We start from the raw sequence: 26923 nt of genomic DNA on the forward strand, positions 1-26923 counted from the left end.
AGGTTTGTTAACCTGGTACTGTACTGCCTTAGTCTGTTGTTCTTCACTTAATGTTATACTAGTTGTGGTGGCAACTAGGATGGATGGATGGATGGATGGATGGATGGATGGATGGATAGATAGATAGATAGATAGATAGATAGATAGATAAGATAGATAAACATTTTTTTAACTTTTGGAATAAGATTTAGGCATTTTCTATGTGTGTCCTATACATTTAAAGTAACAAAAACAAAAACAGCTTAATTCAATTTACCTGTGCTTTTTTCTTTCCTGGAACACATACTTTCACACTTTTTCCTTTTACCAGAAGAGGCGTTGTTTCAATGTGCTTTAAGATTGCAATGACTGCTTTCCTAAACTCCATCTCCAAGTAAGCCTAAAATAAATATTTTTGTAAACATGATCTTTTTTAAGTTTGATCTTAAGAATGTTTTATAAACAATACACACTTAAGTTTACATAACCTCTACATCATTACCAAGGTAAGTGATGAGTCCATGGCAGGCTCCTGGAATAAGCAATGGAAAGGCAGGACTGGAGAGATGGCTCAGCAGTTAAGAGCACTGTCTGCTCTCCCAGAGGTCCTGAGTTCAATTCCCAGCAACCACATGGTGGCTCACAACCATTTATAATGTGATCTGATGCCCTCTTCTGACATATAGGTGTACATGCAAATAGAGCACTCATACATAAAATAAATAAATCTTAAAAAAAAAGGAGACGGGAAGGCAAGGCTAAGTAAACAAAAGAAGACAGCAAAGATCTGGCTACTCTGCTTCAACACATTTTTAAAACTACACATTTTTTTCACTGAGGGTTGGAACCACCAAACAAATGTTAGTTATTTTTACTGAACATTCATCCACACAGTGAGCAAATAATACCTTTAAGTGATAAGAAATAAGGAACCCAAAGTGAATAAAGTGTAATTAAACAGAAAAGAAAAGAAAAGAAAAGAAAAGAAAAGAAAAGAAAAGAAAAGAAAAAAAAAAAAAGAGGAGCAGAGCTAGGAAGATGGTTGAGTAGTTAAGCACACTGGATGCTTCTCCAGAGGATCCAGGTTCAATTCCTAGCACTCATATGGTTGCTGCAGGCACCAGGCACGCATGTGGAGTACAGTCTACATGAGGGCAAAACACCCATACACATGAAGATAAATTAAAGAAATGTGGAATAAGTTACAGGCTCTTCGTTTCCACAGAAATCTCTCAGAAATATTCTGGGTTAGTGAAAGCTGTATCTACTGAAACTAGACTATTCTGATTTGTAGGTATTACATCTGTCATGATCACTGGGATCTTTTCTTATCCTTTCCCTTCACCAAACCCCTTCATCTTCTGAGCAAACCTCTCTTATCTTCATTTCATTTTTTTTCTTTCTTTTCTTTTTAGTTTGCCCACTATATTTAATTAAAATTGCATGCATGAGTTTAAGTGGGACCTAAGCCTAATTTATATGTGGTTCGTATTTTTTGAACTGAGGACCAAACCCAGAGCCTACCACTGAGCTAAATCCCAACCCCAAACCTTTTAAAGCCTCTTGCTTTAAGGCAGCTATGACATCTTCCCTTTGCCTTAACTCACAATAGTCCATTATTAGTCTAGGGTTGGTCCATAATTCACAAACTTTATCATGAATACAGCATACATGTAAACAACACTAACTGTACAAAAGAAACTATTTCTTTTCTATAACTTTAATTGCATACTCAAATTCCCAAATTCATTTATTTTTACAATTTTTAGAAACATTACAGTACTTCCTCATTTACATATCCATACCTACTTCTACACCAGAATGGTAAAATAGCTGTGACCCTATGACCAGCCTACAAAACCTTAAATATTTATTATCTGGCCCCTTATATAAATATGTTGATTTCCTGCAACCTTGTTCGTTCCTGGGAGCTTTTTATTCTGTCAATACAAAAACTGTGGAACAGTTAATGGTAACAATGACATACACAGCACAAGACACCAACAAATCACCCCCAAAGCAACAAGTCTGCATGAATTTTCACAGCTGACTAAGATGACTCACCTCATTTCTACAAGGAACAAGGAGGACATCGCTAATGTTCCCAAATGGCTGAAATGTTTTTCTAATATCTTCTTCAGTAAAGCCATCCTCTGGAAGTTCAGATACAAGAAGAATTGAATTGGAACTCAAAGACTGATCTTTCCGAGGCTGATTTTGGAACAGGAGAAAATTAAAAAGAAAGCACATAAGCCACAAGTTACAGTAATCATAACTCTACATAACATTTCTACTGCTCATCTTAATACATTTGCAGATCTCTCATAGACAGTACAACTTTGCTCAGTCTACATTCCAGTAATCCAAGGGCTGTAACAGTGCTTTTAAGAACTCATACATACCAGGTGCACACTTCTAATCCTAGCACTTGGGTTCATGAGGTAAGAGGATTACCAAAGTTTGAGACCAACCTAGACATTATAGCAAGATACTGTCTTTAAAAGAAGAAAAATTTTGAAAGTTCTGTCAATAGAAGACCTGAAACAAAATCTTACACTTTAAAACTTTCCTTACATTCAATATTCCTTCCTAATAAATCTTCAAACTTTTGTAATTACATATTAATTTTTTTTTCAGGTTAACCGTTAAAATATAAACCCTTAAAACTCTGGAACATAAAATATAATTATTAAAAGTCTTCAATGTATTTAGACAATACATATTATAAAAGACATTAAAAATATATTATAAAATATTAGGCCTATTAGAGTTATTCTAATGACAGTTTAGGAGATGTTATTTACCTGTACTTCAACAAAATACAAAATGAAACAGTATCTCAGTATAGTTTTAAGTAGGTCATACTCAAAACACACCAGTAAATCGGGACCGAAAAGCAAACCACACTACTACACAGAAAGTATAGACAGAAAACTATTAATTCTCACATTTCTAGCTGAAAAAGTTATTAATGCTTATTAATGCTGATTACTCTCATTTCACCAGCCACACAGCTTCTGAAGCTAAGCAAAAACGTCATCACAGCATAGCTTTTGTTCTGAGACAGTGTTCGTCCTGCCTAGCTACTACCCTGACTACAACTTTTTTGGGCATATCAAACACTAACCACAACCTACGTTACAAGACTGAATCATCAGGCTTTTATTATTCATAAGAAAAAAACTGTCTCACTTCAAAGTAATTTAACAAATACCAATTTCAAATTTACTGGAAATGTGATTCCAAAGATCCAATTTTGTTTTCTATTTGTCATAGTAACAGATGCAGGTACACTTAAACTGATCAACAAAAGAATTACTGACCTTTGTCCGCTGGAAAAAAGCACCTTTGCCAGACACCTGTTTACCTTCTGGTAAGGTGTCATCTTCAAGATTCTTAGACTTGTGAGCAGAATATCCTCCTGAATGTGAGTCAGTCTTTATAGAGCTTATAGATTTCAATGATGGCTTTGTTCCACTGGCAAATTTAGGCTTTTGTGCTGGTGAGAGTCCTTTATCAACTGCTTCAATGTGTTTTTGTTTATTAACTTCTATCCCGTGTACAGAACGCTGTCCTCCATCTTCTAATGCCTTTTTTCTATCTGGTTAAAAAAAAATTATATATCTAAAACCACACACACATATGTACAAATTATAAAGAACCAAAAGTCACGTAGCATTCTAGAAAACCCAATTCTGCTGTTTATTGTCTTTTTTCGATTTTATTTCCAAGAGTATATTCATTATTTATTAAGCAAATATTTATTGAGATGTTTTACAATACAATGTCCAGAAAACCATACAATCTAGTAAAAATTTTGTCAAGACACCAACAGCATCACGAGTAGATTACTGAGCCCAAGATTAGCAGGAAGCTCATGCAAACGCAGTGCCCAGGCTTCAGACTTCATACACAGCAGCTCCTTTGTTCAGCGATCTTTCCGTATGTCGACAGTCCTCAAAGTTTTGGCTATGGGGCCTCTTGACAATTTTAGGATGCTAGTTTATTTTTTGTTATATTCTTTTATTTAATATATCAGAAGTTAAAGTAGAAATTTAAAACTGCTAACTCATTTAATAATACACTTGTATATTAATATATTTTTATAAAAACTACCTATCAAGAGAATGAGATGAATAGTATTATTCCACATTTTCCCAAACATGTTAACACTAAGCTAGAAAGATACCTATCCCTGCTTCTTTTTAAATCCATGTTCTATATCTACTATGTCTGCTGTATGCACAATTCTGGTTCAAAGTATAAAGAAAATCAACTAGAACATAGATATATTTTTGGAAAAGGAAAAGACCTTACACAATTCTGAAAAGACCTTGTAGACACCTATGGTAGACTTAGGGTTATATTGAGACTAGCCATCTTACACATTTTAGTTATTTCCATTCAATTTCTTAAAATATACTGAATACAGTTAAAGACATGTTCAAGGTACTACATTAAAATAAACAATGGTTTCTTTCATTACAGGCTATGTATGTATGCATGTATGTATGTATGTGTGTATGTGTGGCCATATGTATATATGTATGTATTTTAATATGTGAGCTATTTATATATTTAAGGAAGGTCATTAAACCATTATTCAATAATTTTTAAAAAGAGATTACGTATTCAAAATATGAGGTTGGCCTCAAATTTACTGTATATAACAGAGAATAAAATAAAACTCTCGAATCTCTGCCTCAACGTTCCAATGTTCCTGAATTATAGGTGTGTATCATAGGTCTTTGGTTTTTAAAATGGAGGCTGATGAACTTAACTTTCCATACATCTAGCCAAAGTTACAAGAATAACAGACTCTCTATTTTTAGATTTATTTATTTATTGCGTGTGCAGTGCTCTGCTTGCATGTGTGCCTGCACGCCAGAAGGCGGCACCAGATATCACTACAGATGGTTATGAGCCACCATGTGGGTGCTAGGAATTGAGCTCAGGGCCTCTCGAAGAGCAGACAGTGCTCTTAACCTCTGAGCCATCTCTCCAGCCCTCAAGAATAACAGACTCTCAAGTGTGAGTCCAATTTCATATAGCAACTTTTAAAATTTAATAAAATACAACAGTCATTTCCAAAACTCCATACAAAGTCATAGCATTAGGATTAGTAGTGTACCTGATCTTGCCGATCTTCTTGATGTCCTTTCAGGGCTAACTGACCGATAGGATTTGGGGCTTCTTTTAACAAGATTTCTACTACGATATGGAGAACGGGACCTGGATCTGGATCTGGATCTGGATCTAGAAATGAAACGGTGGCAAATTCTCCTTGGTCTGTAGATATAACGAACTGGACTCCGAGATCGACGGACTCTGTGACTTGAGCTTGATCTCCTAGAATGCCTGGGACTGGGGGAGTGAGAACGTCTTCTTGAAGTTTCATTTTCTTTCCTACTGCTCTCATTTCTACAGAGTAAAAAACAGAAACAAGACTCAGCAATTTAATGTAGACTTAAAACTGTATTAAGTGACAAAAGTAACTTTTTAAACACTTATTTCCACTACTTGTGTACAAGCGTGGTGTATGTGCTTGAGTGTGCATGTGTCCAGGTGGCCATTGAACTATCAGATCCTTTAGAGCTGGAATAATACACTGTTGTGAGCCACCCCATGTGGGCGCTAGGAACTGAACTCAGGTTCTCTACAAAAACGAAACAAAAAACCCTGCTCTTAATCTCTGAGCAATGTCTCCTGACCTTTCGTTGTATTTTTTCCGTGTTTTTGTTTTAGAGACAGGCTCTCAGTATTTAGCACAGGCTAACTCCAAACTTGTGGCAATCCTCAATCTTCTCCTAAATGCTAAGATTACAAGCGTGAGCCACCTTATCTGGCTCAGTAGTACTTTATTTAAAACAATCTACTGGGCTGGCAGAACAGCTTAATGGGTAGAGGTGCTTGCAAGCAGACCTGACAACCTGAGTTTGATCCCCAGACCCTAAATGGTTGCAGGAGAAAACCAACTCTGGAAAGCTGTCCTCTGACACCAACATGCACCATGACACATGGGCACTTTACATATACATGCACAAATGAACAAACACACACACACACACACACACAGTCACACAAAATGAATGAATGAATGAATGAATGGATGAATGAATGAAAATGTATCTACTGTTATGAGTACAGAAAAAGCAATCCAAACAGATGACTAGCCTTCAGTTTGCTTAGAACATTCTCCTTTCAGGTTTACATTACCGTATTTTAACCTACTTCTTAGGTTTTTCTCCTTATCGATTGTTTTGCAACTATTTTAAGTTATGTAAAGACATTAGGAAATTATTTATAGAAACTGTTTTTCAACAAAATTTCCCTGAAAGATTATGCCATCCAGACATGCTTCACTGATATATATGTAGACCCTAAAGAAAATCAGAACTAAATATAAAAATTCTCAGCATTCAAGGTGTTTATAATTAAGCTCCCACAAACAAAAATGATAACAGGATCAGAACAAAATATTAATAAATCTAAGCCCATAGAAGAAAGCACATTTAAGCTGGAATAAAAAAGATTCATCAATGTTTGCATTTTTCAACTGTTTAAAAATAAGCACTATAGCAAAGTATGGTGGCATATGTCTTTTATTTTCAGCATTTGAGAGGCAGAGGTTGATGGAGCTCTCTGAGTTCAAGACCAGTCTGTCCTATATACAGAGTTCTAGGCTAGCCAGGACTCTATCTACAACAAAAAACTAAACATGATAAAAACAGGACAACTAAAAAAAATAAAAATAAAAAAATAAAAATAAAAATTTCATTCTTTATTTTTAAAAGAAAATAAATTTGTAATAATACTATCAAAAAAACAGCTGGGCGGGCAGGCAGGCGTGATGGTACACACCTTTTAATCCCAGCACTCAGGGAAGAAGAGGCAGGCAGATCTCTGTGAGTTTGAAGACAGCCTGGTCTACAAAGCAAATCCAGGTCAGTCAAGGCCACACGGAGAAAGTGTCTCCAAAAACAAAAACAAAAACAAAAAAACACAAAACAAAACAAATAAAAACAGCTGGGGATGGTGGTGCACGCCTTTAATCCCAGTGCTGGGGAGGCAGAGGCAGGTGGGTAACTGTGAGTTCCAGGCCAGCCTGGTCTATAAAACAAGTCCAGGACAGCCAAGACTACACAGAGAAACCCTGTCTCTAAAAAAAAAAAAAAAAAACAAAAACAGAAAAAAAAAAAAAAACTATTAAAAAACTTTACCTTCTGGATGGGAGGATCTCAGGGTTCCAATCAGGGTATCTATTTGAAAAATAAACACTATTAATGACAGTTTAAGAAACAATAAGCCTCAACTAATCTTTACCTGAAAATGTGTCAGAACCGTTCAAACTTAAGTTTATATATGATTCTAAGAAGTTAAAATTTTTTGTGGATAACATTTTTGTGTCTAAACCACTATATGACCAAGGTATCACATCAGAAAAACATTCGTCAAGACTTCAACTTTTTAAGTGTCAAATAAATACACAAAAGTGTTTCAAGGTACAAAATTAGTCTAGGTCAGGGTCAATGAAGAGTAGAAAAGATAGATGCTATCTATGCATGGGGGTGCATGCCTCATTTCCCAGCACTTGGGAGGTGGAAACAAGAGGCTCGAGAGTTCAAGATCTTTCTCTGTATCAGCATTTCTCAAACTGCGGGTTATGACCCCTTTCGGGGTTGAACAACCCTTCTACAGGGGTCATACACCAGATAGTTACATTATAATTCATAACAGTAGCAAAATTACAGTTATAATGTAGTAATGAATATACTTTTATGGTTGGGGTCACCACAACATGAAGAACTGTATTAAAGGGTCACAACATTAGTAAGGTTGAGAACCAGTGGCCTTCATGGTTAGTGTGAGACCAGCTATATGTGTCATTTGAGATAAAGGCTGAGAAGATAGCTTAGTCTGTAAACAACTTGCTGTACAAGACGGAGGACCAGAGTCTGAGCTTTAGCCTCATGTAAAAAGCCAGGCTCTTACAAGTTGTATGCTTGTAATCTCAATGCCAAGGAGGTAGAGATATGCAGATACCATGGGCTCACAAGCCTAACCTAATTATGAGCCCCAGGTCTCAGGGAGAGACCCTGCCTCGAAAAAGAAGGTAGAAGGCTACTTTGAGCAACATCCAGCATTGACCCGTGGCCAACACAAGCCTGTACACACACACCAGCACCCAATTATACACACAGACACAAAGGGTAGAGACAAAAAGAAAAAAATATCTCACCCAATTTTACAAAACTCTAGAGGAAGACTGAAAAGAAGGCTTGCCAAGGTTAAGAAGGTATCCTGCTCTTGAAGAGGAACATCCCTATTAGATGGTTCACAGCTACCTCTTCACTCTAGTTTCTGGAGGATCTGATGTTTCTGGCCTTGCAGGTACCTATATTCATATGCATATACCCACACAGAGAGACATTCATGTACATAATTTAAAAACAAACCTCCAGAGGACATACCATTTTCACACTTTCTGTTGGGACACAAAGAACACAATACTGTATCAAACTCTTTAAGTTATATCCAGAAGCACTTGGAAAAATATATGTACGAAACAAAAATTGAAGGGAAAACTGGCTTTTTTGGTAGTCCTTTAAAAACTTAATGATGCCAAGGACTATGCATGGAGATAACCTAGAAACCCTGCACAGATGTAGCCCATGACAGTTCAGAGTCCCAAGTGGGTTCCATAGTAATGGGAAGAGGGACTGTCTCTGACATGAACTTAGTGGCTGGCTCTCTGATCACCTCCCCCTGAAGGGGGAGCAGCCTTACCAGGCCACAGAGGAAGACAATGCAGCCACTCCTGATGTGACCTGATAGACTAGGATCAGAAGGAAAGAAAGGAAGACCTCCCCTACCAGCGGACTTGGGGAGGGGCATGTGTGGAGAAGGGGGAGGGAAGGTGGGACTGGGAGAGGAGGAGGGAAGGATTTACAGGGGGAATACAAAGTGAATAAAGTATAATTAATAAAAAGAAAAAAAAAACTTGATGATCTTGGCACTGGAGAGGCAGAGGCAGACATTATCTCTACGGGTTCAAGACCATCCTGGTTTATATAACTAAGTTCCAGGCCAGCCAGGGTTACATAGTGAGAGCCTATCTCAAAAAAAGAAAGCTAGGAAGAAAGGAGAAAGGAGAAGAGAGAAAGGAGAAGAGAAGAGAAACCTGTTAACAGTCGTGGACTTGGTTTCAGCTCACATGGGAGAACCAAGAAGAAGCTGGAGGCAAACCCCAGGTGGTTCTACTCCAGGCACTAGTTGCTGCAACACAGAAGTGACAGAGAGCATAAAAAGGAGACAACCCACAAAGGTTCCTTAAAACAGTGCTTCTCAATCTTCCTAATGCTGCAAACCTTTCGTATAATTCCTCATGTTGTGATGACGCCCAACTATAAAATTATCCTTATTGCTACTTCACAACTACTTCACATTTGCTACTGTTAAGAGTCATAATGTAAGTGTCTGTGTTTTTCGATGGTCGCAGCCTACAGGTTGGGAACCACTGTTTTAGAAGAAGCAAATCAGGAAGGGCCCTGAAATCAGCTTTTAAGCCTGCACAAAAAAATAAGCTATGAGAAGTCATGAACATTTATTTCTTCAATTAAAAAATTAATTATTAGCCAGGCATGGTGACATTTCTCTGTGAGTTTGAGGCCAGCCTGGTCTACAAAGTGAGTCCAGGATAGCCAAGGCTACACAGAGAAACCCTGTCTCAAAAACCAAACCAAACAAGCAAACAAACAAAAAAGGTGGGGGGCACTTATTGGCTGGGCATAGTAACACACACCTGTAATCTCAGTACTCAGGGAGGCAAAGGCACATGGATCTCTGTGAGTTGGAGCCCAGCCTATTCTACAAAGTGAGTCTAGGACAGCCAAAGCTACACAGAGAAACCTGCCTTGAAAAAAAACAAAACAAAATCATAGTATGAGTGTATGTGCAGGCGTGTACGCCATGGCATACATATGGAGGTCAGAGAACAACTTTTTAGAGTCAGTTCTGTTTGTACCTTTCCATCTTTACATGGCCTCCAGGAACTGAATTCAGATCGCCAGGCTTGCATGACAAGCACCACTGCCAATAAAACCATCTTGTTGGTCCCCTCATGAAATTTTAAAAGAGAATAAGGGAATGTTTCCAGAACATTTATAAATGAGAATCTGGAATTAAGGGGAAAAATAAAGACTGACATATTCAGAAATTAAACACGAAAAGCCATAGCTATACCCTTACGTATGGACCAACACAGGGCAGATGTATAAACACAGGGTCTGAGAATAGAACCTTATGCTTGCTAACACTTAAACAGACAAAGAAAAAACAATGCAAGAATGAGGAAGCAGAGAAAGACGGAGCAGGAACACAAATATCAAAAAAGGCTATGAAAGAGTGTACTTCATCCTCAAATGTACCAAACAATCTGCAGTCTACTAGTAATTTGACCTAACGATTGTATTAGGTTGCAAACATTCAAGAACTCAGTCTCGGCAGCAAGATGAAAGGTACAAAGTATAATTGACCTCCCTGCTTCAGAGACTGCTGAGTCTTCTCATGCAGTGGCTGCCCCTTCCCCGAGAAACCCTGGCAAAGGTCAGGGTGAACAGACTCACTGTGGTGGGTGCCTGGGCGCCAGGGCTACCTTCAAACTTGGCAAAATTGTCGCTGCCGTCAATGACCTCTTCACTAACACCAACTACACACTCCACACGCTCCAGATGACTCTACTGCAAGTCCCACCGCACAGCCAAGGTTGAGAATGGGAACTCGTCAGTGGGAAGGCCATCTCCATCTTCCACAAGTGAAATCCCACCAACATCAAAAGGGGTGACGCTGATGCCAAGTATGGTAGAGAGTCCTAGTGTCTTTACTACTATGGAGAAGGCCTATGGACTGGCTGATTTTGTGTGTCAACCTGACACAAGCTAGAGTCATTAAAGAGAAAGGAGTCTCAGTTAAGGAAATGCCTCCATGAGATCCAGCTGTAAGGCATTTTCTCAATTAGTGATGAATGGGGGAGAGTCCAGACCATGCTGGATGGTCCTGGGTTCTATAAGAAAGCAGGCTGGGCAACCCATGTGAAGCAAGGCTTCTGCAACAGCTCCTGCCTCCAGGATCCTGCCCTGTTTGAGTTCCTGTCTTGACTTCCTTCAATAATAAACAACAACATCAGAGTTTAAGCCAAATAAACCCTTTTCTCCTCAACTTGCTTTTTGGTCATGGTGGTTTATTGCAGCAATAAAACCATAACTAAGAGAGCCCACTTGCAGGGAATCAAAAGGGCCACCCTCTCTGCCCCTCCAGCTGATAACCCAAGTTTGTGAAGAGTGTGAACCATGAGAAGTATGACAACTCACTCAATATTGTCAGCAACGCCTTCTGCCCCACTAACTGCTTAGACCCCTGGCCAAGGTCATCCACAATTTTGGCACTGTTGAGAAACTAATGACCACAAAGCTGTGGCACGATGGCTATGGGGATGCCCAGAATATCATCTCTGTATCCACTGACATTGCCAAGGCTCTGACAAGGTCATTCCAGAGCTGAACAGAAAGCTCACTAGCATGGCCTTCCATGAACTTCCCCTCAATGTATCCCTCATGGATCTTACATGCTACATGGAGAAAGATGCCAAGAACAACAACATAAAGAAGATGGTAAAGCAGGAATTGAAGGGCCCACTGAAGGACATCCTGGGCTATACTGAGGAAGAGGTTGTCTACTTCAACTTTTGCAGTGATGCCCACTCTTCTAACTTTGATGTTGGGCTGGCATTGCTCTTCGCAACAATTTTGTCAACTTAATTTCCTGGTATGAGAATGAATGTGGCTACAGCAACAGAGTTGTAAACCCCATGGCTTACACGGCCATGAGGAGTAAGAAGACCTGTGGTGGTGTGAATGAGAATGTGTCACACAGGCTCATGTGTTTGAATATTTGGTCCCCAGTTAGTGAAGAACGGAAGTGTGGCCTTGCTGGAGGAAGTAAGTCACTGGGAGTGGGCTTGGAGGTTTCAAACAGCCATACCAGACCCAGTCTCAGCCTGTCTCTCTCCCCTTCTCTTTCCCTACCTCTCTGCCCGTGGATTGGGATGTAAAGCACTCAGCTACTGTTTTAGCACCATGCCTGTCTGCTTCCCACCATGATGATCACGGACTAACTCTATAAAAAACTCTAAGTAAGCCCCATTCAAATGTTTTCTTTTTTAAGAATTGCCTTGGTCATGGTGTCTCTTCATAGCAGTAGAGTAACAATAACTAAGACACCCAGACCAGCTACCCCAAAAAGAACAAATGAGAGGAAGACAGAGGGCCTTGGATGCTAAGGAGTTCCTGTCCCAACTCAGCCCAAACCCTGATGATCTCCCCTCAGTTTCCATCCCAGATCCTCAAGAGGGAGGTGGGATTTAGGAAGTCCCACTCTTTTGAATATCATCAATAAAATCCAGTGCACCCATTAAAAAAAAAAAAAAAAAAAAGAGCAGATGGTCAATAAATTATCTTTCAGAAAATAAGTCAAAACCCTTGAAAGAGGTAAAGTAGTTTTGTAGTTGTTGTTGCTGTATTCTTCAGATGTTGTTAATAAGCTAATCAAAATTCTCTAAATTTCCCCTTCCCTTCCCTACCTGCAGTTCAAAATCTAAATATGATGAATATCTGCTTTCCTACCCCCCTAGAAAGAAGTCAGTAATAGGCTCTACACCCACCCACCCTCCCCCCAAAAAATTAGTGGACGATGACTAACAACATGCTAGGCGTATGTCTCATCTATGAAATGTCTGTGACAAAAATTTAACCTAAACTTACTAAAGAACAACATAAAAGGAGAGAATATAAGACACTCAAAAGACAATCTCCACATATTTTTTAAAAAGGGTCAATACTGTGAAAATACCACAGAAGGAAAAGAGGGGGGAAGTCTTTTCAGATTAAGAGACTATAAAATGCATAAATTTTGACAGAATTCTGAATTAGGGGTACAAATGGGAGCTCTCAATAATAGTTATAAAAGGAATTCTACAAACAATTGGAAGGCTTGAATCAGGCTTCTGTAATAAAAGGTATTGTAGAATTACTGTTAATATTCTTTATGTGGTATACTGTGGCTACAGAAAATCTTCCTTATTCATACAAGACAGATGTTAACTTTGAATAAACGGACTAAATGTTAACAACTGGTGAGTATGAAAACCGTTAATGAATGTAGTATCTCACATCAATTTTTCTGCGGCTTGAAAATTTTCATAGTAAAATACTGAAGAGAAAAAAGAACAAAGGGCCACAGCTAGAGGAAGTAACAGGACACAACCTGAATAAGGTAAAGACTGGAATAAAGCATTACAAAGAAAGGCTTGAAAAGAAAAGCACAGATTAAAAGTCACGGTCCTATGTGCACAGGGGAAAAGCTCTCCAAAAGGCATAAATACGCAAAGGAGAGATGGGAAAATAAAACAAAATAAAATGCACCCACATGCTACATGTTCTGGTAAACTAATGGCACTTCATGTAACTAGACCCTCGTATTAGCATTAATAACTATTACAGCAAGTAACTCACTCCTTAAGAGGAATTCTGTTTATAGTGGTAGTGGGGCATATTCAAGCCTAGCAAGAAATCATCTTATATTTAGCTCCTATGGAGATGACCAACCCCAGCCTCTATTCTTCTTTTTTCTTCCTTTCTTTTCTTTTTCTATTTCTTTTTTTGGGGGGAAGAGAAGGGAGGGTTCAAGATAGGGTTTCTATATAACCTTGGTTATCCTAGAACTTATTCTGTAGACCAGGGTAGCCTCAAACTCACAGAGATTCAACTGCCTCTGCCTCCTGAGTAATAGGACTAAAGGCATGCACCACGACCACCCGGCTTCCAACCTCTACTCTTAAATATATAGCATTCACATAGGGGTTCTCAACCTCTCAATAGCAGGAGTAGTGGACACACGCCACTAAAGCAGTATAACTTATGACTACAACCACTATAAAAACAATTCAGAGAATGACAATGGGTCTTTGAACAAGTTATTGGGGAAAAGGGAGAGTGGGGGAATTAGGACATATAATCCCAGAATTTAAGAGGCTGAACAGGCAACCCTGGGCTACATGAGACCCTGACCAATAAATAAATAAATAAGAATAGAATAAAACAAAACAAAACACAAAACAGCTCTCAAAAATACCAGCTCTATAGTTCACTGAAGTCCAAAACTACTATGAAGCTGAGTTTTCATAAGACCAGAGCTAGGCCAAAAAGGAAATATTTTTTAACACTCATTTTTGTTTGACATAAAATTCAGCTGTTCTTGAAACTAGAGCTCTCCGCAACTTCTCACTCAGATGAACCAATTCTCTTCCTATAAAAATAACTGTGGATGCTGGAGGGATGGCTCAGGAGTTAAGTGCAATTGTTGCTCTTACAGGTGAGTTGGGTTCAGGTGCCAGCATCCACATAGTGGCTCACAACCATCCATAATTCCAGTTCCCAGGGGATTTGACACTCTTTTGACCTCTGGAATAATCAGGCATGCTTGTGGTGTGTAAGTATACATGCAGACAAACACTTATATACAGTAAATAATCTAAAAATTTTTCAAGACTTTAAATTAGGCTTATGATCTTTTAGTGGAAGAGTCCTAAATAATCTCAAAACCCAGCAGAGTATCAGGCTGATTACTAGAACTATTTAATGATGGTGTTAGGTTAATAACTTTGATATTCTAAGGGAAACAGGATAGCTGGTTATGATTATAAATTTTATGTCTATAAACATCAGGAAAATCCTCCCAGATACCTTGCTTAAAGGAGAAAGAAGATCTGGTCAACTTCTCTTAAGTTTTATTCTAAAAACAGGTTCTAAGGCAGGAGAAGCTTTATACTGGAAATTAAATACTGGCATATTGTCTGAGTTATTTTTTATTATTTAGCCTTTAAAAAAATGGGCATAAATTCTGAGTTAGTTTTTTTAATTATTTAATCTTTTTTAAATGGGCTAGAAAATGGGAAAGAATAGTATCTGTTCTCAACCACTCAAGGAAAGGCAAACAGGCAAGGAAAATCAATAAAATTTTTTTGGCATTAAATTAGAAAGGAGTCAGTGAAAGATCACATGAAACTCTCTTTTTGGAAAAACTAAACATACTTCTCTAAGATTACTTTAAATAAGCAATAGGTTTAAAAAGTAACAAATTATTACACTAAGAGTATGTAATAGTTATCTGTCATAAGCTATTTTCTAACTCTCCTGTCTATAAAAAGGGGAAGAAAATATTCTTACTGTTGACGTAATTGCCGACAGCTCTCAATATGGGTGGAAGTATTCTGATGCTGAATCCAGTCCTGTTGTAAAAAAAAAAAAAAAAAAAAAAAGAAAGAAAGAAAGTTGAAATTAAAATAATCCTCATGCTGACTAATGAATTAGGTTGTTTTTTTTTTTAATTGAAGGGGCATTTGAAATTTTTACAAATCTAATCATAAAGAGCACTTATATAAATATAACAAAATTTTCACAAACAAAAATTAAAGTCCAACAAATGCATTTAACTCCACATCATGTTGATCCCACTTAAAATATTTTCCTATAAAAAATTTTAAATCATACCCATGAACGTTCATTTTGAAATGCATATATATTATATATTAGTCTTGAGGAAAAGCATAAATTAAAAAAAAAACATTTCAAATATAAAAGCAACATTTCAAAGAACACCAAAATTCTATCAAGTAATATTTCAGAGACAGTGCCTTCAAGACAGGGTCCCCACGACTTGCTTCTCTGAGGGTCAAGCAAAGGACACTGACCCAGAACATGATCTCAAAGGCCAGCGGCCCCAGACAAGATGTTCACTATACTGGGGAAAAGATTAGCAAAACAGTAAAAACTGCCCTGATCACATCTAATTTATTTTCAAGATTTAAGGAAAAGTAGCACCATTTCAAAGACATGATATCCCTCACAAATACAGCTTTACAGTTAACAAAAATGCCTTCTTATACACTGTTTACAAATAAGTATCGTAAAATTACAATCTATAACAATAAATAGCTCCTGGAAAATATATCTGATTAAGAGAACAAGGAAGAGAAGGCAGGAAATACAACTTTTAATGTAACAGTCTTTAAGGTGAAACAATTATTTCAAACCAAAATGTCTATTAATCTATGTTTTATTGTTTCTCCAGCACTTGGAATGGGGAAAAAAGGAGAAAGACAAAAACAAACAAACAAAAAAAGCCAACCCTCACTAAACAGCTCTGTATTTTAAAACTTCGAGAAAAACTTTTGCTTCCACTTCAAAAGTGTGTTTATTTAAATCATCTCTAAAAACAAAGCTTCCACAACTGCACTGCAGCTGACATTAACTCTGAAACCTACCTGGGCAAGACTTACCTGAAAGTCAAGCTACTACTAACACTGTGTCTAAGTTTTGGCAAACTAAAGGGTTTCATTAAACTTCCTGGCTTAATTAGACACTGTAAAAACAAAATGCCTGCAAATCCGACTTACTACTGCAAACAGAAAGCTAAAAGAAATCAGCAATCAAGAGTCTGTGGTATAGCGCTGGTGAGATGGCTCAGAGGTTAAGAGCACTGGCTGCTTATCCAGAGGTCCTGCTAACTCCCAGCAACTACATGGCTCACAACCATCTATGAGATCTAATGCCCTCTTCTGGCATGCAGGTGTACATGCAGACAGAACATTATATACGTAATAAATAAATCTTTAAAAAATTATTAAAAAAAAAAAAGTCTGTAGTAGTGCCCAACTGATGTCTTTGATATAAATTAGGTATTGTTTTTAACCAAACAAACACACTGGCAGGCAGGAAATTAGGCATGATTTATTTGTACCATAAATTTATTTGAATAAGGTGCCAATATTTATAAATCCAAATTGCACCCCCAAGTCTGATTTCCAGCTTTTCTTGAAACACATACAAAGAAATGATAATAATGGATATGCCTCTTTGTGCTAACTACGAAAGCTGAAGGTAGTCACTGCTCTACTTACTTAATGCACTTTCTCTAATTCAACTCACACATACACGCTAACTCTCCACAGCCAACCTCCTCGATACACAAAGCTCAGTGAATCTAACTATGCAACCCCACTTTCTAGGCTTCATGGTGACTGTACCCAAATGCTCAAAAGCAGCACTGCCTCTAAAGGAAAAATAATTATCTAAGAAGCAAAGATGCTCCATGAACTACAGACTTGGGCTGGCTCTGAATCAAACTATGAAAATACCAATTCCTTATCAAAGCCTGTTCTTTATCCTCTGACTAGCTTTAAGAAAGAAAGAAAGAAAGAAAGAAAGAAAGAGAGAGAGAGAGAGAGAGAGAGAGAGAGAGAGAGAGAAAAGAGGAGGTTTGTTGCCCAATGGCTAGAGTTCAATCCCAACCTGAACCCACATGATGAAAGGAGGGAGTCTAACTTTCACAATATTCTGACCTCCACAAACTCACCGTGGACACACGTGCCCACATGCACAAACACAAAATATATAAATAAATAGATAAACTGGGACACTTTTTTTTTTAATCTAGTTATTTCAATCAGGACATAGGAAATCAAGGCAAATTCCTTTGCAGCCTGAACCCCAATTTGTGAGGAAACACATTCCACATTCTATTGTTGCATTTTCAAAGTATGCCTCAGGCTATCGTTTTAAAGACTTAAAGACAGAAAGCAGATATTGCAGGATTTACTTGGTAGGAAAAAGCCTGAAACTAGAAGCTCACCATCACTGGCTACGTATTTCTAATATCACATGCCACACGCATACAAAAGACCATCACTACACTCTGGAGCAAGTGGAAACATGTACATCTGCATCCGCAGCCACATGCTGTCACTGCCCGTCAAGCAGGGAGAGATTCTTTAATTGAAGAGCCTCAACCTTTGAGCTGACTGTGAAGACTGGGAGTGGGGAAACATACACACATGTATATATATATATGCATAAACATCTATACAGCAAAGCACGTGCATACATGTACAATGTGTGTTAATGCAGCAGTTTACAAGCCATGGCAAACTTGTGGAAGTCAGAAGACGACCTTGGAGGTCAGTCCTCACTTTCCACCCTGAGACAAAGAGTCTGCTGTCTATCACGGCATGCACCAGGCAAGCTGGCCTGCAAGCTTTTGGAGAGTTTCTGATTTCTATCTACTCATTTCCCAACAGGAGTGCTGCACATGTTCATGCTACTTGACCATCAAGCTTTGACATGGATCCTGAGGATGTGAACGCCGGTGCTCACACTTGTGTGCCAAATGCTTCTACTCATTGAGCCATCTCTACAATCCGAAAGAGGTGTTTTTAAATGACTAAATTATTTTTCCCTGATCTTAAAATTTTATTCTCTCTTATTAACCCAGGCTTCTCCACTTTACACTCCCTTCTTCCTATTCATCTACACTTAAATCTCCCCCAAACATTTTCTATGTGTTGCTTCACATACCAAAAATTTTAATTAGCTCCCCAATGTCTTTCACGTACAATCTAAATTGACAAACAGCTTCTCAAGGCCTTGCATATTTATTTCTAGTATGTTCTTCACTGTCTCCTACCATAAGGCCTTCTCTTTGCCTCTCTGAATGTTGCTGCTCCCACCCAGAATGCTATTCTTCCTCTTTAGACAGAAATATTTAACCCACCTCATCATTCAAAACTGTCTTCAAACTACTATATAAAGAGTTCCTTTCCAGACCATTCTATTCTAAACAAACTTAGTACATCTGGTAACTGTCACTCATCAGTCTTAATGATGTCACTTAATCAGTCTTAGACTATAAAAGTCTTCTGATACCATGAGCATATTTATGCTTTCCATCTTCATCACAAACTGCTAGCTACTCTACAGGTATTGTAATGCTGGCCTGACCACTACGTATCTGAAATCAAGGTAAAAGTAATAATATCTCTCCTCTATGGCGTGCACAGATGGTTAAATATCACCAAGCCATTTGTTTCTAACTTTTAGGACATTTTATATATATATACACACACACACATATAGTGTATATATATATATATGTGTGTATATGTATGTATATATATATATATTTTTTTTTCCCAAGTGAGACTATATAAACTGCTTTATAAAACAATTAAATTTTATAGTTCTTTATTTCTGCACCAGCATCTACTGGACAATCACAGATAAAACTAAATCAGTGATTACATAATAGATAAAGAAATAGCTTTTCTACAATACAAAATAAAAACTTCACAAGTTCTTTAAGATGTATTTTCTTCAACTCATTATGACTGATTAAAAGTTCAAAAGAAATGGGGGAGTTAGTGGTAGAACCAGTTACAATAACAAAGAGCACCCAACATTCAGTCCAGAATTGCTAGAGATTACAAAGCGCTATGAATGAATTACTGTGAGATTTTTTTTCTGTGTGGCAAATGGCTCTATCCCCTCTGGTGGAATAAGGCAACTACTACTATATTAAAATTCAGCATATTTGTCTAAAATGGATAGATTGCTGGTTTCTGATTGAACCAAGGGCCTGGTATTTGCCAAACATGTGCTCTGCCCCTGACCTACACTCCCAACCCCAATGATGCTTTCTTTTGCTACAGTTAACCTGAAGACAAGAACATCAATTCAGGTTTTAGATTACTGACGGAAACCTAATAAATGAATACAAAGACAATAAAATGGCAGCATTCACAGGAGGAAAAAAAGAGTAACAAGAGATCTAAAACCTCCAATAGGTAAGCCTCTTCAAGACACCCAGCCAATTTAAGGCTAAAGCTTAATTAAAGCTCATTATAAAGTGCATTCCATTCTGCCCACTATCCTTATCTATAAACTGTATTAGTAAACAGAAAAATCAGTGGTTCCTATACATGTATGTTTAAAAAAGGGAGTGGTGGTGGATCCTGCTGAAATTTACCAGCAGTTACTATCAAATAGCATATACTATATAATACTATATACCTCAGCACCCGTGCAAAATTTTCCTTCCGTCTACACTAACCATAAAGGTACCTTATGCATATATTTTGGACTTAACTCTTTAAATTTCTATCATTTTATTCTATTTTCTGAGTTCATGGCTGGTTCCATAATCATCACTACATCCTGAATCATCTACTATGAAATTCTTTTAAAAATTACTGGTCCCTACAAAATCAGAAACATGTAAAGCAATATTAAGATCTTTAGCTTGGAACAGGTACATGCATGGCTTTAAGATATACTGTCCTTTAAAAGTGTACACTACAAATGAACTTTATATTTTTATGCTAATAAGTCTTGAATATACTTTTTCATGTAGCACTACTATAAACAGACGATGTATTATATAAATTTGATACTCTGTGAGTGGGATAGCGAAAAGTTCAAAATAAACGGCAAACTATACAGTACGCCAAGTGACAAGGTGCAGAAGGCCGAGCACTCATTTCAGCACTAAGGCTACTCGAGTACAAGTAGGTGGAGGAGTTGCAATTAAACTGTCACTCACTTAATGCTTTGTTAACAGCAGCACACATAACAGAATTTAGAGAAAAACTGGGCGCTGAGCATCATTGTACAGCAATCTTTTAAAGAACACTCACCTTCAAATGACTACATTCTACGTTACACAGAGAACACAAATGTGGAAATATTCTTGGAGACGCTGCATAATAATCATTCATCATAGAAGGGGTTGGCAGTCTCTTCATTTTCTGGGCATCAGCTTGTGTAAACTTTGGTAGCCATGAAGCTTTCACAATCCCAAAGGGAGACCGAATGGGAAGGTCAGCCTCTGATTGGTAACTCTTTTTACTTCCTTTAGGTCCAACATGTGCATCAGCTGAACTGATCACAGGCTTAGGTGGGATCCGCTCTCTCTGGCTTAAAACTGAAATTAATTCAGACGAAAAGGGTGGCTGGTTCACAGATGAAGTAATCAGAGACTGGCTTGTTGTCTGGCTAACTGTTTGGCTAATAGACTGGCTGATGGATTTTACAGGTTCAAGGACTGACTGTCCTGAAATGTGTAAGCCTGACATCTTGCTTCCACTCTCAACTGGGAAAAAAGACTGATTGGAGGACTCACCAGGGAAGTCCATCTGACGAAATACATCTTCAACAGGAAACACAGAATTACATATCACATTTGGAGTGGAAACAGTTGTGCTCTGCTGTGACCGAAATTCATTCTTGACCTCATCAGTGGGAATTTCAGGATCATAAATACGTACTTCAAGTGGATCTTCTGTATAACCATATTTGCTTGCATGCCCATAATCAATTACATTACTTGAAACTGCTTCATTACCAAGTGTTTCCTTACTCCTGCTATGAGAAGGTAAATTAGGTAATCGGCGCCTCATTTTTCGCATTCTTATATCCCTCAATATTAATGGCATATTTTCAGGAGTTAGCTGTTCATCAGGATAGCGACTAAGTTCTTCTAGGTCTTCATTTGATAATCCAAAACTTGCTAAGATGCTTGAGGCACTCTCTTTCGTGTAGCGGCTCTGTACCTTAGGACTCTGCTCTGCAACCTGCGTTACAGAACTCTGTTTCACTCCCACTGGTGGAGTTCCATGAGGCTCATCATCCCACCGACTACCATGTGGCTTCCCCTTCTTTTGTTGTGCTTCATGAAAATCCAACTTTTCTTTGGTTAACCTTGGATCAGTTCGGTGTTGGGTTACCTGAACATTCATTCTCTGTGGTCCCATGTTCTGATAAGATTCCTGGCCAGGAAATCTGTGTGGAATTCCACGGGCTCTCCCTGCTGGGTAAAATCTTGGAAGACCCATAGATCCAGGCCTCACAAATGGTCCTGGAGGCCTCATCCCAGGAGGATTAGGTGCTCGTGGCCTCTGAAGTGGAAAGGTCCCTCGAGGATTAAACCTGGGTCTCGACATGGCTACTTTCAAGAATGCCTGATTTAATAAAGTATAAGGTGGTGTTGAACCATATGAGGCAACGGCATTCAGCTGCTGAAGGGCCAACTGAGTCTTAATCTGAGCAAAGTGCAAAGGAGATGGGCCCAACAGAAGTGGGTTTGCAATGCCCAGGCTCAAGGAATTCACAAGTGGTGCGAAATTTTCCAAGAATAACACAAAGCTGAAAGTTAAAACACAAATATTAGATCATTTTAACTCAAACTACTCCATGAAGTGGATTCTACAGCCAGAGTAAAACATTTTGAAATCAAGCCATGATACCATTTTGCACTGCATATACTTTTAAAGAGTAAGGGCTTACAAAGATTTAAAAGTTCCCCTAAAACTTTCTCTTCTTTTCTGAATTCAGAACACAAACCCCAAACCTCAAGCCAGAGTTCATGTACATTTGCGGAGCAGGATGTGCTGTGCTGGGTGCTGTCCTAGGTACTGAGATGTAATTCACAAGTCTCTTACACAATCTTGAAAAAGACTGAGGATTTATTTTGTGCTTTTTACTGAAAAAAAAAGATGAAGGCATTAAGATTCTCAGAAACGAACACACACTAGTGTGATCAGACATACGAACAAAGAAAGAACTTTTATTTAGACCCATTTTGGTAAGATACATTCTTCCTTGGAATCAACCTTCACATCTGCTAAATTTCTACATGGCAATTAAACTATACTCATAATCCTGTTATTGAACAGTTGTTTCTGGTAAAGAAAAATTGTGTCACCAAGAATCTAATTACAAAGTCTAACAAAGCAAGAGCGATGGCATGGAACTCTTCATAACATACAACACAACATATAACAACAAAACCAGTTGTCCTGATCCTTCTATTGTTGAGAATACAGACAAAATACAGAGGTAACAATGTCCATGTTTTACTTCTGTTCTAAGTAGTTTACATGAATATACTGTACCATTTAGTTCTCACAAGTCCCAGAGATAAGTACAGTTTTACACTGAGAGATTAAATAATACAGAGACATCTGATGGTGGGATTTGCATCCAAATCAAATTCAGACTTAATTTAGCCCCACAATCAAGACTCACAACCACTCACGTATGTGAACAACACTATCCTGCAGGTCCCAAACATTAAATTTGCTCGAAGTAGTTACCAATCAACCTCACGTTACTACACCACCCAGTCTAAACAACTTGCGAGAGAAGCAGCACGTCGGCTATTGTTCAGGACCAAGGTCAGCGCCATAGCAAGTGACTTCCCTCTTCCATGTATTTAAGACTTATTTGTCGTTATTTTTAAATTACATGCATGTAACTATGTAATTACATGTGTGTTCAATTACATACTTATGTAAGTATGAGTGCCTGAGGAAGCTAGAGGAATCAGATCACTCTGAACTAGTTACAGGTTTCTGGGAGCTGCCCAAATAAGTGTTGGGAAAACCTAAATTCTCTTTCTAACCCCCAATCAAAGGTTTTATTAGGTTCTGGTTCAAGTCCTCATGCTTTACTTAAGGTTAACAGTAAGATAAAAAATATATTTGAGTAAAATATTTATTTGGTTAGCATTCTCCCTCAACCATTTTGCATAACACCAACACATTTTTTCCCAGCGCTAAGACCTAACTAATAAGCACTCTACCACTGAGCTACCCCCTCACCCTTTCATTTTTGTAAAAAGACATTTTTAATTTTTACCACATTATTCCTGTTCAAGCATCTAAGAGGATCCCGTTCTTTTTTCTTGTCTACATGTGTAATGTCCAACCAATCTGCCAATCTCCCTCTACCTTTGTAATTTATCAGGCATTTATTCCAGCTGGGCTTTTGTAACTTTCTCTTTCCATTAAAGAAAACAACTTGCTGTGCTTAGTGAATTATTTGATTTTATACTTATTCTAAATGGTCAGCTTCCATCAAATTTTCTGTGACCACTAAGCCCAAGGAAGTCTCAACATCCTTTCTTAATTATTGCTTGAACCACTTTTGGTATCTCTAGCTTATGTTCTGTGTTAATAATAAAATGCATTCCTTTCTCAACAATGCATCAAGTGAAGCTATTAAGTTCACCGTAAGACTTTTCTCACAAGTATATAAAACCCTATTCAGAGGAACCTCAAATATTTGTTGAAGTATTTGAAAGATCACAATCAAAGTCATCATTATTAATGTACATTCCTAAGTTTTTAAAGCTTTGCATGCATCCATGTATGCATGTGGATGTGGATGAATGTGGGTATGTGCTGGCCACACCACATATATGGAGGCCAGGACTACCTTCTTTGAGACAGGGTCTTTTGCTGTTTATGACTGCGTATGCCAGGCTGGCCAGCCCAAGACCTTCTGAGGATATTGTTACCTCTACTCCCTATCTCCCATTCGGAGTTCTGAGATTACAGAAGCTATATATCACAACCAGCTTTACATGAGTTCCAGAGCTCTCAACTCAGATCTTCATGTTTGTGTGGGAAGTGTTACCTACTGAGATATCTCCCCAATCCTCAGATTTCAAGTTAGAATAAAACATAAAAATAAAAATTGCCCGGGCTATGAATTCACCAACAGCAGATCCAAATTTTTACTATTTTTAAAAATGTTATTTGTAACAAATTCCAGAAATCACACATCATTAAACCAGTTTACCTCTGTTATGGCAGACTCAGTCCTAAGAACAACTTTGTTTTTACCTGCTCCTTAAAAATAAACACTGTTTAGGTAAGCAGTTTTTATCTATTCTTTTAATTTTTTTCATTTGCATTTGGTGTGTTTGTGTGTGCATGCATGTATGAAAGCTGTCCTCAATCATTTTCCACCTAAACCATTTTTTTTCTTTTTGAGACAGGAACTCACTATTCATCTCTGACTGGCCTCAAACTTATAGAGACCTGCTTGCCTCACACACACTAGGATTACAGACCCTCCCCACCTCCCAACTCCCTCCCCCCACCCCAACCTTATTTTTCAAGAAACAGTCTCGCTGAACCTGGAGCTCACTATTGTGGCTTGCCAGTGAACCATAGAGATTCGCCTGTTTCTGCCTCCCTAGCTCTGAATTTTATTTTCTGTACCTGGGTGATAATGATCAAACTCAGGTCCTCATGCTTTCTCTACAAGCACTTTACTGACTGACAATCTCTCCAGTCCCTAGACTGACTTTCTATACCATTTTCCGCAGTTGATGAAGATTGCTCTTGCACCACGAGAAGCACAAATTCTTTTAAATACTGTTTCTTCCTCCCAAGTAAAACACAAATGGTACAGATTTATCAGCCATCTAATTACTGTATGTAACTATGAACAATTTTAAACTGAAAAGAACTACATGTAAGCAAAACACTATGTATTCCTTAAGTTCTTAGCATTCTGCCCTCACAGTGATATACATGATAAATTCACAGAATATAGACAGCAGCCAGTTTACAAACTCTATTCTTTAAGGCCTCTGATTAAAAAAATAATTAAGTTATGCCCCTAACAAAGGAAAAAAAAAAAGCTTCTGGGGCTGAAGAGATGGCTCCGCACTTAAAAGCAGTGGCAAAGACCCATTCAGTGCTCAGAATTCAACAATCTACTGCTCAAATCCAGGGGAATCTGGCACCCTCTTCTGGACTGCACACAGGTTGCGTGCACATGCATGCATGCTAGCAAAACACAATGACACAAAATAAAATTAAATCTTACAAAAGAAAACAAACACGTATTCTGAGAATGATACTGCTAAACCTGAAAATGAACAAAAACAGGAACCAAAAGGCAAAAAGAAATTGGCATTAACATAAAGAAGAGCCAATAAAGCAAGATAGCCATTATAACCTTTTAATATTTAATTCTAAGGGCTCTAGTAATAAGAGGTTTGTTCACCTAGAAGAAAGTATGGATAGCCAACTATCCATTAAATAAACCCGGAGAAATTAACCTAAATTAATCTCTGAGCTTTTAGTTAACCTCTTTGAATACTAATATAATTAAATATTGACTTTTTCTTGCTTGCTTGCTTGTTTTTCAAGACAGGGTTCCTCTATGTAACAGACCTTGTTATCCAGGAACTCATTTTTTTCAGACCAGACTGAGATCTGGCTGTCTCAGCCACACCAAGTGCTGGGATTAAAGGCATGCACCATCATAACTAGCACAATTAAGTTTTTACTCCTAGGTATATATCTAATGCATAAAAATAAAAAATAGCAAATAAAATCTTTACTAGCAAAATCATTGCCAAAAGGCAGCCATAGTGGAGCATACCTGCAGTCCCAACTACTTTGGAGGAAGCAGGGAGGAAAAGAAAAAAAAAAAAATTCACTTGATTCCAGTAGTATTAAGGGGGGCACAAGAGTCCGTCTGAGTATGATGGTTCACACTGCTCTCCTTACACTCAAAGGCCTAAGCCAGGTGGACTGGGACAAACTAAGGCCAGACTAGGCTACAGTGAGCTTTAGTCCAGTCAAAAATACAGTGTGTAAACTTCCCACTTATTGATAGATAAGAGAGACAGAGCCATCACTAGAGTAAACTGAAATTTTGACATTTTCTTTTATTTTTGTATATATAACTAGAAGTGGATTTATATCAATTACTATTATTACTATTATAGTTGTTATTATTATATCATTTTGTTTTTTGAAGACAGGACTTCTCTGTATATTTCTGGCTGTACTGGGACTCTGTGTAGACTGAGTTTCATGGTTTGCTGCTGTTTAATAGTCATCTCACTTTAGATACACAAAATCCCTGAAAGTAAAGGACATGAAGATTACATATGAATCCTCAGAATACAGATAGGAAGTAACCACACATGAACACAGAACCTATATCCCCTGCCCTCACTGTTTTTTTATACTATGTCCCAGATATGTATAGTAAATTTATCTTATAGCTTTTTTCTAATTATTTTTTTAAAGTTCTTTACCCTCCACCAAAAGCAAGAAAAAAGTAAAAATACCCTATAAACAACATCCAAAGAAAAGTTTTCTACGAACTCCTAACAAAAGGAAAATATTTTAAAATTTTTCTTTTTTTAGGTCTACTTCCTCTATCTCCCCTCCCCAACCCCTGACAGGGTT

The 26923-nt window shown here is 37.9% G+C and overlaps 1 protein-coding gene across 10 annotated transcripts in view; it reads right to left on the bottom strand.

Annotated features, from left to right (window-relative positions):
- Znf638 (zinc finger protein 638) overlaps window positions 1-26923 on the bottom strand; it is a 118114-nt gene that overhangs the window by 38627 nt on the left and 52564 nt on the right. For 8 of the 10 annotated variants that reach the window (XM_060383452.1, XM_060383454.1, XM_060383451.1 and 5 more), the window contains exons 2-8: window positions 20561-22067; window positions 15261-15322; window positions 7200-7238; window positions 5111-5400; window positions 3303-3580; window positions 2044-2190; window positions 257-379 (exon numbers count right to left, since the gene is read on the bottom strand). In XM_060383452.1, the coding sequence (XP_060239435.1) occupies window positions 257-379; window positions 2044-2190; window positions 3303-3580; window positions 5111-5400; window positions 7200-7238; window positions 15261-15322; window positions 20561-22067 (2446 nt within the window). The remainder of the gene's footprint in view (window positions 1-256; window positions 380-2043; window positions 2191-3302; window positions 3581-5110; window positions 5401-7199; window positions 7239-15260; window positions 15323-20560; window positions 22068-26923) is intronic. The other 2 variants (XM_060383447.1, XM_060383450.1) reach the window with 2 other exon arrangements.

This window comes from Meriones unguiculatus, chromosome 5 (genome assembly GCF_030254825.1).
Source record: "Meriones unguiculatus strain TT.TT164.6M chromosome 5, Bangor_MerUng_6.1, whole genome shotgun sequence".
NCBI lineage: Eukaryota > Metazoa > Chordata > Mammalia > Rodentia > Muridae > Meriones > Meriones unguiculatus.